The sequence below is a fragment of the Sinocyclocheilus anshuiensis genome, unplaced genomic scaffold (genome assembly GCF_001515605.1).
Source record: "Sinocyclocheilus anshuiensis isolate Anshui unplaced genomic scaffold, SAMN03320099.WGS_v1.1 scaffold838, whole genome shotgun sequence".
Classification (NCBI taxonomy): Eukaryota; Metazoa; Chordata; class Actinopteri; order Cypriniformes; family Cyprinidae; genus Sinocyclocheilus; species Sinocyclocheilus anshuiensis.
Window position 1 is genome coordinate 1399794 of NW_015539915.1, and position 11483 is coordinate 1411276.

At 38.4% G+C, this 11483-nt stretch overlaps 1 protein-coding gene across 3 annotated transcripts; it reads left to right on the forward strand.

Moving 5' to 3' along the window:
- Nucleotides 1–624: 624 nt before the first annotated feature.
- LOC107686454 (eosinophil peroxidase-like) lies at nt 625–6718 on the forward strand. 3 transcript variants are annotated; one of them, XM_016483466.1, is made up of 16 exons: nt 625–674; nt 1152–1211; nt 1597–1687; nt 1781–1956; nt 2056–2188; nt 2276–2405; nt 2502–2708; nt 2804–3161; nt 3443–3603; nt 3698–3956; nt 4058–4228; nt 4790–5027; nt 5273–5469; nt 5672–5715; nt 6067–6120; nt 6215–6315. In XM_016483466.1, the coding sequence occupies exons 2-16, from the start codon at nt 1154–1156 to the stop codon at nt 6227–6229; spliced, it is 2292 nt and encodes a 763-aa protein (XP_016338952.1). In that variant the 5' UTR covers nt 625–674; nt 1152–1153; the 3' UTR covers nt 6230–6315. The 3 variants fall into 3 exon arrangements, with proteins under 3 accessions (XP_016338952.1, XP_016338953.1, XP_016338951.1); XM_016483467.1 differs by having other exon boundaries at nt 5678–5715; XM_016483465.1 differs by lacking the exon at nt 5672–5715 and having other exon boundaries at nt 6215–6718.
- Nucleotides 6719–11483: the final 4765 nt, after the last annotated feature.

Here is an 11483-nt window from a genome sequence, read left to right on the forward strand (position 1 = left end):
TATCATGCTTGTCAGCTATTATACCAACTTCATAATGCATTCATTTTTACATTTCATTTAACATTTTTTAATTCATATATAATATGAATTATTCAGCTTATAAAATATACTGCAGTATATATGCAGTGCTATAAAGTATTAACCAGTTCACCAAATAATAAAATAATTCTGCCATCATTTACATATCGTTCCAAACCTGTATGACCTGTATTTCTTTCTTCTGCTGATCACAAAAGAAGATATTTTGAAGAACATTGGGAACCAAACAACATGGGTGCCCATTGTCTTCAATTGTAAACGCTGAGACATTTCCCTAAATATCTTCTTTTATGTTCCATGGAAGAAAGAAAAACATACAGTTTTGGAATGACATTAGAGTGAATAAATGATGACAGAACTATTGTCCTTGCTTTCCTGTAATGTAGAGTAATGAAGAGTAAATCAGTGTCAGATTGTCACCTCAAATAAATCAATAAAACAAACACCACATATGGTAAATGCACTTGTGAAAAGGAAGGAGGAAGTAAATCTGTTGCCCCACCTGAGACTCCACCAGTGATGCTTAACAGAGTGAGGATGAGGGATGGTTTAAAAGCACGGCCACTCCATTCACTCAGTACAACACACTCAGAGCCTTGAGTCCAGAACCAGAGAGACAGAGACCTGTTACTCAGGTGAGAAATGCAATGTCTGAATCTTCTCTTTAAATTATGTATGTTTTTTCTCTAGGTTTAATTGCACTTATTGTTAAACTCTGTGAATCTGATTACAAATGCAAAGAATGTATTTAGAGTAATTAATTCTTACATTTATTTGACAATTCTCACTCAAAGTATTTTTTAATCATATTTTTTTCAGATCATTTTAGAATAAATTCTATTGGTATTATCTTTTCTGTGCCCCTTAAAATGTGAAATAGCTTTGTTTAAAAACTGCTAAGTTAGATTAAATGCTATTTTGTACTGCATGCATTTTATTTAAAAAGTTAATTATTTTTAATTATTTTAAAATTTTATTATTTCATCATATAATTTTTTTTAACTTTAGTATATAGTAATTTGCCTATAAAATTGTTGAAATGCATAAAAAATTGTCATGAACATAATGTCTTTTATGTGCTCATTCTCTAAATGTCTCAATATGTGTTTCAGAGATGAATCTTCACACTTTTCTTTTTGTGGTGGGATGCTGTTTTGCCCTTTCATTGGGTGGTAAGTTTACCAATAATCGTGCAATAAAAATTTAACTGCTGATCGATCACATCAAAACATGGAAACTTTTTTTTTCTGGTGCATGAAATTTGTGCTTTCAATCATTTAAGCTGTTCATCTGGTGTAACTTCCATCTTGATCCAATTTCATGACTACATATCACTTATTACGTCAGAGCTTTGCTTTTTGTTAATCAAGAAAATAAAAAGATAAACAAAACAAGATTTAATACAAGACATAAATATCTTAGACTGGAGGAATTTCATTAATTTATCCTTCGAAATGGGGGGGGGGGCATGATTACAGGCTTCACTAAATTAGTCATTAATAGATGTACTTAGAATATTAAATTGTTAGATATACGGTTTTCTTTTTTTTTTTGCAGAAGAAGAAAGTCCTGGGAGACGTTTCATTCTAGATTCGATTGAGGAAGCAAAGAAAATCGTGGATGCTGCTTACAAGTATTCTCGTGATGAGTGAGTAACGTTTATAAGAATGTTGCTCAATATTCCTGTTCTGTCATCCCAGTTATTGATCTGCTTATTTTTTATAAATCTCCTAACTTCCAGGAGTTTAGCAAGGGTGCGCAGAGATGTCATCAAGCCTTCCGACAAGCTACGTCTACTGAAACAGCCAGCTCGAAAGACACGAGAGGCCGTGAGAGCCGCAGACTACATGGTGCAGACACTCAGGCTGATCAGTGAGAAAGCCCATCATGTACACAAGAGGTCCATCAATGCTACAGGTATGAAGACAGCATGTTGAAAATCTTGCAAAACTCAGATCAGATCTATCACTGTCTGATGTTCCATGCTCAAGACTGTCAATATGTGTTTTCTCCTAGACCTGCTGACTCTAGACGAGCTGAACACCATTGAACGTCTGACAGGCTGTACAGCTCAAACCCGGCCCCCATCTTGTAGGACCACACCCCTCATAAACAAATATCGAACTATCACCAGTGTCTGCAACAACCGGTAAGTCCTTCCCTCCTTATTCATGGCAGACTTTTTTCAAATACTTTTTTGTTTGCCGAGTTAAACATCTGACTTTGCAATTCCCAGGAGGAACCCACTCCTTGGTGCATCCAATACCGCTTTTACCCGCTGGTTGACTGCTCACTATGAAGATGGCTTCTCCCAGCCCAAAGGGTGGGATCCCAACAAACTGCACAATGGTGCAGTGCTGCCCCTGGTATGATGGAGATGATTATGAATAGTTTACTTGACAATCAATAAGGCCACCAAACAATTAACAATGTCTGAATGCTCTCTTCCTCATTGATTCCAGGTCAGATTGGTTTCAAATCGTATTCTAAGCACTGCAGATGCTGACATAGAGAGTGATCGTGAGTTTACCTTCATGCTCACCATCTTTGGGCAATGGGTTGACCATGATCTGACTTTCACACCCTTCTCACCAAGCATTAGATCCTTCAGCAGTGGCCTCGACTGTGATGAGAGTTGTGAGCGCTCTGAACCCTGCTTCCCAATTCCGGTCAGTCAAGGATTGTCCTTCTGTCAATGATTGTCCCATTGTCTTGTTCTTGTATAATAACAGACTTTCATGCTATATGTAATGTCTGAACACAGGCCCCTCCAGGAGATCAACGCCTGAAGCCTGACACCTGTCTCCCTGTCTTCCGTTCATCACCCACCTGTGGTTCCGGAAACACTGCCTATATGTTTGGTGGGAACCCCAACATTCGGGAACAGATCAATGCTCTAACAGCTTTCCTAGATGGTGGACAGGTTTACGGGTCCGAGGATGGGCTAGCAAAGGAACTTCGAGACCTGACCAATGATGGTGGTCTTCTACGTGTCAATGATCAGTTCCTTGACAATGGACGAGAGCTTTTGCCTTTTACCAGTGTAGAAAGCAACATGTGTGCCACGCGCAGGAAAACCCTCAATGACACCACCCTTACAGAGGTGCCTTGCTTCATTGCAGGTCAGTAACTTGTGCCTTCATAATGCAATTATCAGGCATATTCCTAGTCTAGAACAGGGGTCTCCAACCCTTCTCCTGGAGAGCCACCTTCCTGCAGATTTCAGCTCCAATACCAATCAAACACACCTGAACCAGCTAATCAACCAGGGTTGGAACTGAAGTCTGCAGGATGGGTCTCTTCAGGAGCAGGGTTGGAGATCCCTGATCTAAAATGTATGGTATATGCCTATTATTTGCACAACTCCGTGTGGCAAATGCTAATGAACTCTCAATGTGTGTAGGGGATGTTCGTGTTGATGAAAACACTGCACTCACCTCAGTACACACACTTTTTGTGAGGGAGCACAATAGATTGGCTCGTGCCCTCCGTGTGCTCAACCCTACCTGGAGTAGTGAAACCCTCTATCAAGAGGCAAGAAAAATTGTGGGTGCCTACAACCAGGTAAAGACACCTAATGGAAACTGCTTCAAACATAAGCAGTAACATGTGGAGTACAACATATATATGCATAATCAACCTCTCCTTTCTCTTGTAGATCTTGGTGTTTAAGGAATACTTGCAGCATATTGTGGGCCCTGATGCTTACAATAGACAACTCGCACTATATCCAGGTTATGATGAGAATGTGGACCCTACCATTGCGAATGTCTTTGCCACTGCAGCTTTCCGTTTTGCCCACCTGGCCATCCAACCCATGATATTTCGTCTTGATGAAAATTACCAGAACCATCCTCAATTTCCAAGCGTGCCCCTTTTCGAGGCCTTCTTTTCTCCTTGGAGGGTGATCTTTGAGGGTGAGTTTGTGATGCTTGTTTCAGAATAACTAAAGAGTCTTGCATCTTCTACAATTGTTCTCTTTCAATCTTATTTTACTTCTGCTTTTCATCTTGCTTAGGTGGTATCGATCCTCTGCTTCGTGGACTGATTGGTCGGCCAGCAAAACTGAACACACAGGACCACATGTTGGTGGATGCTCTTAGAGAGAGGCTGTTTGCCTTTACATCACACATTGCTTTGGACTTGGCCGCCCTCAACATGCAGAGAAGCCGTGACCACGGTATACCAGGTAAAGATTCTGGACTTTCAGAACTCTTTAAACCAGGGGTGTCCAATCCTGCTCATGGAGGGCCACTGTCATGTAGAGTTTAGCTCCAACCCCAATTAAACACACCTGAACCAGTTAATCAAGGTTTTGCTAGGCATACTAGAAACTTCCATGCAGGTGTGTTAAGGCAAGTTGGAACTAAACTCTGGTCTTCCATGACCGAGTTTGGACACCCCTGCTTTAAACCCAACCATGTGGAGCCAACCCAACTTAATGCTGCATTATCACTCCATCCCCCGGTTTCACAGACAAGGCTTAAGCTAGTCCTAGACTAAAATGCATGTTTGAGCTGTCTCAAATGAAAATACCTTGCTCTGACATATCTTAAAATATGTCAGCGTCGTTGTTCTGTGTCAAGATGCACACCTGTTTCTTCTAAGGAATTTTTGTAAAAGTTGCTTAAATATCTTAATTTAACTAAGGCCTAGTCCTGGCTTAAGCTAAGCCCCGTTTGTGAAACCGGGCCCATGTGTTTTTGGAAGAAGACTTACTGAGTATCCATCTGTTGTTCTTCCTTATAAGGCTATAATTCATGGCGTCGGTTCTGTGGACTGTCCGCCCCTCAGAATAAGCAAGAATTGGCTGTGGTGATGAACAACACTGAATTGGCTCGCAGGTTGCTTGAGCTTTATGGCACTCCTGAGAACATTGACATTTGGTTGGGAGGTGTTGCTGAGCCTTTTGCTCCTGGTGCTCGTGTCGGTCCTCTTTTTGCCTGCCTCATCTCTACACAGTTCCAGCACATCCGCCAGGGGGATAGGTAAATATCTCTGTGTATTTAGTCCAATCCTTCTCCTGGAGGGCCACTATCCTGCAGAGTTCAGCTCCAACCCCATTACCCTAATTAACCACACCTTAAACAGCTAATCAAGTCTTCAGGAAACTTCCAGGCAGGTGTGTTGGGGCAGATTGGAACTAAACTCTGCAGGACAGGACACCTCTGATTTAATCTGAGACTAGTATGTGTTTGAGAGGTGTTAATGCCAAGTGTCACGGTGTGTTCAGGTTATGGTTTGAGAACCATGGAGTCTTCACCACCAAACAAAAAGCATCACTGGCCTCTGTGTCGCTAGCCCGCATCATCTGTGACAACACTGGAATCCTCAGAGTTCCCAATGATCCTTTCCGCTTCACCAGTCCTACTAGTTTTGTTAACTGTGGGGATATCCCAGCCTTTGACCTCACCCCTTGGATTGAAACCGGTAAGAGCTCTTAAATGCGTATGTGCGATACATAAATCTTCCTCTGACTGCAAATTTCTGCCTAAGCTTCTTACTAGCTTTATATGTGCTTGGACAGTACTTAATTTTGGTAATATAAGCATATATCATGTATTGAAGAAAAATTACAGTCTGTCCGCATGGTCGCCACAAATTTGGTTCACCTGTAATTTGGTGTTTGAAGTTTCAGGTGACAGTGGCATCCACATTTCAGACATTGGAAATGAGGTTAGACGAGTGTTTGTTTTCTCCTAATTGCAAGCAAAAAGAGCAAGTGATTTTGTTTTGCACATGACCTGTAATTGAGTTTAAAATGACAATCAGTTCACTGCAAAATCTCTAAACTTGACACAGCTTGAGTATCTTCTTTGACCTGCTTTGCTGTACACTGGATTGGTGCAGTGACATTAATGAATTTAAATGTCACAAATATCATGCAGTGTTTCATGACAGCATTCGAACTGCGCCAAACCTTTGTAAGCCTTGTTGAGACCTTCCTTCAGCCTTTTGCTTAAAACTGTGATTGCAAACAGTTAGGATTATAGTACAAATATAAAACATCTATTCATTTCCCCTCAGATACAGATTCCTTCCAAGGGCCTCCCGGGCCCAGAGGACCTTCAGGGGAACCTGGTAAGCCAGTCATGCATCAAACATGCCCTCTAAATATTACTTAAATATCACTTAAAGATCATTTATCATTTATTCTAATTTTTAATTTTCTCAGGTCCACGAGGTGTAGCAGGCCCCCCCGGACCTCCAGGACCTCCCATGAATACCACAGGACAACAGTCTGCCTTCTTTGCTTCTGTTGGTACCATCCTTCCTGTCACTGCTAAGGTTGTTGTGTTTAATAAGGTCCTTTACAATGGACAGAACCATTATAACCAAACATCAGGGCAGTTCTTTTGCCAGATACCCGGTGTATATGAATTCCAGTTCTCATGCCTAGGAACTCGGACTTTGGGTACTGTTACCTTAAAGAAAAATTATGCTGTACAGTTAACTGCTGAAACAATCAACTTTAATACACAATCATTAGCGGAAGGGAGCGTGGTTCTGAACCTGCAGAGAGGAGACCGTGTGTGGATAGAGGCTTCTCGGGGTGCTAATGGTATAGGCAGATCCAGCTATTTCTCTGGTCATATTCTTTTCCCTGTTTGAGACTATTGCTTATGATGCATTATTTTTTTCCCTTTCATATAGCTGTTGTTTTTTTATTATGAATGCAGTTGCGTACAAATGCATATATATATATATATATAATAGCTAAAAAAAGCCTATAAAATGCAAACTGTAAATTTGCTATTTTTCCATTGTCTTTTAAAAAAAAGACTTAATGTATCTTAAGTAGTTGTCCTTTTCTGTTGTTGGTGGTGTTTTGTTTTATTAATAAGATGACTATGACTGTTAGCTATGCAAAATTAAGGGTACAGTTATACTTAGTCTTTGAATTGTGCATTGTTTAAAGCACAAAGCAGTGCTCATGCAATGACATTTCTTTTCTCTTGTACTGTTTGTTGATATGTTTTTTTTGTTAGATTGCAACAAACATATTCTGTAGTCCATGGTGTGACAGTTATTTTTTTGTGTATGCTTTTAGCAAAGTGAAATAAACAAAAAATAAATTAACTTTCTGTATCAATTAATTATTAGCCTAGTTCTACTTCCTAAATGGTGAGTGTGAATACACAACCAAAATTGAAAATATTTAATATATAAAAAGGTCCAAATTAAAGTTGTGACTTGTCAACAAAAAACATATCAATAAAGACAAATCACTCTCAGTGGTTATGCTGTAAATCAGCAGCTTCAGCTTCCCCATCATGCCAGTCTCCGCTAACCTGGCTTGATTTCGTGTGACAGAAATGGCACAGGGAAGCATTTCTTCACAAACGTTAACCATATATAGCACCTCAGAAAACATTCTCACTTACAACATCAACTGAAAAGGGTTGCAGCAACATCATGAAGATAGCAGGTTGGGGAAATAACCACACTACCCACAAGCTGTTGGGACTTAATGTTAAGTCAAAAAGTTGCTTCATTTGTGCTCTTGCTAATACAACTTGGTCATATTCTACTCTGTGTTAGCAAAACGAAATCTTAAATTTGATCTAAACTGACATCCTTGCAGTCTTTATGTAGCAACCTGTTGGCAACTAAAACTAGGCCTATAATGCATAATTGGCTTAAAAAAATTAATATGACTGTGTGTATTTAACATTGCAGACGTAAATGTTAGAGTCAAGTAATGTTAACTACATTAACGTTTTCACATTTAAAAATTCATTCTCTGGAACTAGGCTAGGCCTATCAGGAACAATTCAAAATCATATGATATGATAATCAATATTCCATGCATCGTTGTAGTATGACACAAAGTGTTCTAAATGTAGGTCTACATTATTAGTAGTACTAGTATTAGACAATGCATACGTTCCAATGTACACACTATCCATCCTAAATTCTATGTGACATTAGTCATTTTCAATACTATTTAGGGAAGATAGGGAGAATAGTATGCACATTGAGACGCAGGGAATGAGTAGCCTAGTAATTAGTACCAGGGATTGAAATGAACTTTTTCACTCACCAGCCAATTTGGCTACTAAATTTTTAAGTTACCGGCCATTCATAACTTCTTTTACCTTTTATGGCCATTTTTATATAAAACCATTAATTTATTTAGAGTCAAATGCAATCAGTCAATTATAATAATAATACATTTAAGCTGTTACTAAACAAATGCAATCAGTATCAACAAAATTAATCTTTGCAGAATTTGCATATGAAGGGGCATTTAGATGTATTTAATGCAGCTTAGAGGGACATGGGATGCTTTAACCTGCAGTTACAAATGCATAAATAATGTTTTGATATTTTAAACATGAAATGTTGAATACTGATATTTGAAATTATTAAAAAAAAATAAAAAGATACTTTAAATGTAAAATGAAAACAATTAAAAACGCCAGTAGGTGGCAGCAAGTCACTGTTAAGGGAGTCATTGAGACTGAACCGAATTATTTAAACTGTTGATTCATTCAGGATCGAAACACCGCCATGTTGCTCAGAGACGCAAAACAGTTCTGTGGCTGTTTGGAATAATTTTTGTTGGCAAAATAGCGCCAATATGGTGTCTAAAACATAAGTCTCTTATTAACTTATTGTTTATTGAACTGTTGTACATAATCAATATCACATTTGTAACATTAAATAAAACGGCACTCTTCGTGTGATTTATTGATTAACTATATGAAATGATATAAATATATACATTTTCTGCCCCCTTATCTTGAATTATGTGATCATTCTTAATCTTAATGCATATAATAGACTGAATCATGCAGTGAAACTGAAAAAATGCACTCTAAATGCGTACGCGCACTAAGTTAGTAGGCCTACGTTAGTCGCTTATGCGTGCACTCTGGGTGTTTTGTTTGGTTTTTGCAATATACTCGATAATGTCATGATGTCTCACGAGTTCAGTATTTGCGCTAAACCTGCGCAGATTTGGCTTGCATGAAGCATGAATCCCCAATCCTCAGTTTGGTTCACTAGGCTACACAATCATGGGGAAGACTGCTGCAGATAGCAAGAACGTTTGGGCCAAATGTCGCTGATAGCTGTCACATTTGGCCTAGGTATGGCATGGCTGAGCACATATGGGCCAAACTTTAACCGTATATGTTTTGCCATGTATTGGTTTTTTAAATGTTTTCTAGGGGTGTAATGGTACACTTATTCATACTGAAAATTGTACCAAACAAATACAGTGTAATTTGAACCACTGCACGTGCGGAACTTAATCCGTTTCATAGCTGTGAATAAATCTTCACTATACATTATTACTATACATTACATTCTGTAATCGTAAGGTTTGTGTTTTGTTCTTTTCGATAAGAAACAAAGTCTCATTTTTAAAATTATGTATATTTTATCAGGAAATTAAATCCATAAATGCCGTTCTGACGCTCTTTGATGTGGCGTGACAGACTGCTACAAGCGGAAGCGCGGAGATAGCCTCTTAAATTGTCAATGAAATGGTGTTAGCTAGCTTACATTTACAATTACTTCTAGCTTACATCTGATTTACTTGCTGGCTAGCTGCTGTATAAACACATTTTGCTTTAGCATTTGCTAGTTAAACTTTAATACCATAGATCAAATATATTTAGCAATATCATCAAAACTGCTTAAATGTAGTAATGTGACTTAAACAGTCTTGCTGTATGCTGCAAGATTTATTATCTTTTTTTTTTTCAACTACATTTAAGTTCCCTCTTAATGTGCAGTTTGGCAGATTTCCAGTTTTATGTTCTGTATTGTAATTCTGTTATTAAAATTCTACTATAAACATTTTAAAAAATGAGTGTGAATCCATTTTTGTGTTTAAGATTTACTGTGTAATGGGTATTTTAAATACAAAAAATAGGTGTGGTGTAAATATGGTTAAATAATGGCATTTGGTTTATCAGCCACGTGTGGGCCACATAAGGGCTGTCAGCCCTTTACAGAACTCAGCCATATAAGAATACCATATAAGGTCCATATATCAGCCACATCTGTTTTTATTATTTGGCTCACTCTGGGTTGGGTTATGGCACTGTTTAGGTTCAGGTCTGGCTAAAAATATGTGGACCAGTTTTGGGCCGGCGAACACAAACTAATCTGGGCCACACTTTAGCTGTTGATATGGGCCAGATCCGCACCAAAGGAAATTAGCTGACTGGGTTCTAATTTGTTGAGATAGTGAATTGGTGGGTTTTTGTTAAATGTGAGCCAAAATCATCACAATTAAAAGAACCAAAGACTTAAACTACTTCAGTCTGTGTGCACTGAATTTATTTAATACACGAGTTTCACAATTTGAGTTGAATTACTGAAATAAATGAACTTTTCCACGACATTCTAATTTATTGAGATGCTCCTGTAACTTACGAAAAGTAACCAAATTGGCTAGTGATTTGACAGCGTCAAAGGTGTTAATTTCAAACCCTGATTAGTACTAATTATGGCAATTACAAGGCTTAAAAGCACTTTATATTCCGCTCCTGTGGAGGGCAGCAGCACATCGATTCGAGACCGGTCGAAATACGAACATTTGTTTGAGGAAGTAACTTAAATGTCTGCAAAGCCATTAAATCGTACAAGAAGAAGAAGAAGAAGAAGAAGAAGAAATATCTGCAAAAATGCCCAGATGATTTACACTACTTGTGTTTTGGTTAAAGACTGTGTTTTGCTGACTGTGAAGAAGACGAAGCCCGTCCCGGATCTGTCTTCACGAGCTGGTCTCGTGTTTCCCGTCAAGCACTTCCAGCAAACGTTCATCGACGGAAAGCTCCCGCGGACAGTCGACGAGGAAGCGGCGGTGTTTCTCACAGCCGTGCTGGAGTTCCTTGTGGCCGAGGTCCTGACTTTGGCGGGGAAAGATGCTGTATTTAATCAGTCAAATAAGATCACATTACATCATCTTCCTGGACTGCAGAACAAAAAGAGATATGCAAAGTTGTTGGAGCTGTCTCTAAAGAAGAAGAGGTAGATGAGGCTATGTAGTTCACTGCACTTTTGTTAACTTCGGACTGAGTGATGCACGAACATTTATTACTGTAATATTATCACTGTACAATTATATTTTGTTATCTTATTTATAATTATGAGATATATTTTGTCTTTTGGGGCTGTGCAATCCTTGAGCAAGAATTTTAAACTTTTATATTTGTTGGAGATAAACATTGTGAAATTGGAACGCATTCGCATATTGGTGTTTTAATGTTAACAAAAGATCTCCATTGCTACGCAAGATTAAAAAAATAAAAATAAAAAAATAAAAAAATAAAATATATATATATATGCACACTTTAATCACAAATCAGGTTTCCAGCAAAAGTACAACATTCAACATTTTCTTTATCAATCACTTTCTTTATCTCGTTTGCAATATTAGCCTATACTGTCCAGTGTTTTAACCTCTTCTGTGGCTGCTGGTCTGG

What these genes read in the sequence shown, in the direction of transcription:
- LOC107686454 (XM_016483465.1), top strand. Translation starts at nt 1,154, where the DNA reads ATGAATCTTCACACTTTTCTTTTTGTGGTGGGATGCTGTTTTGCCCTT. An exon ending in CCGTGACCACGGTATACCAG is followed by an intron (nt 4,229 to 4,789) that starts GTAAAGATTCTG and finishes CTTCCTTATAAG; the next exon opens with GCTATAATTCATGGCGTCGG. An exon ending in AGGACCTTCAGGGGAACCTG is followed by an intron (nt 6,121 to 6,214) that starts GTAAGCCAGTCA and finishes TAATTTTCTCAG; the next exon opens with GTCCACGAGGTGTAGCAGGC.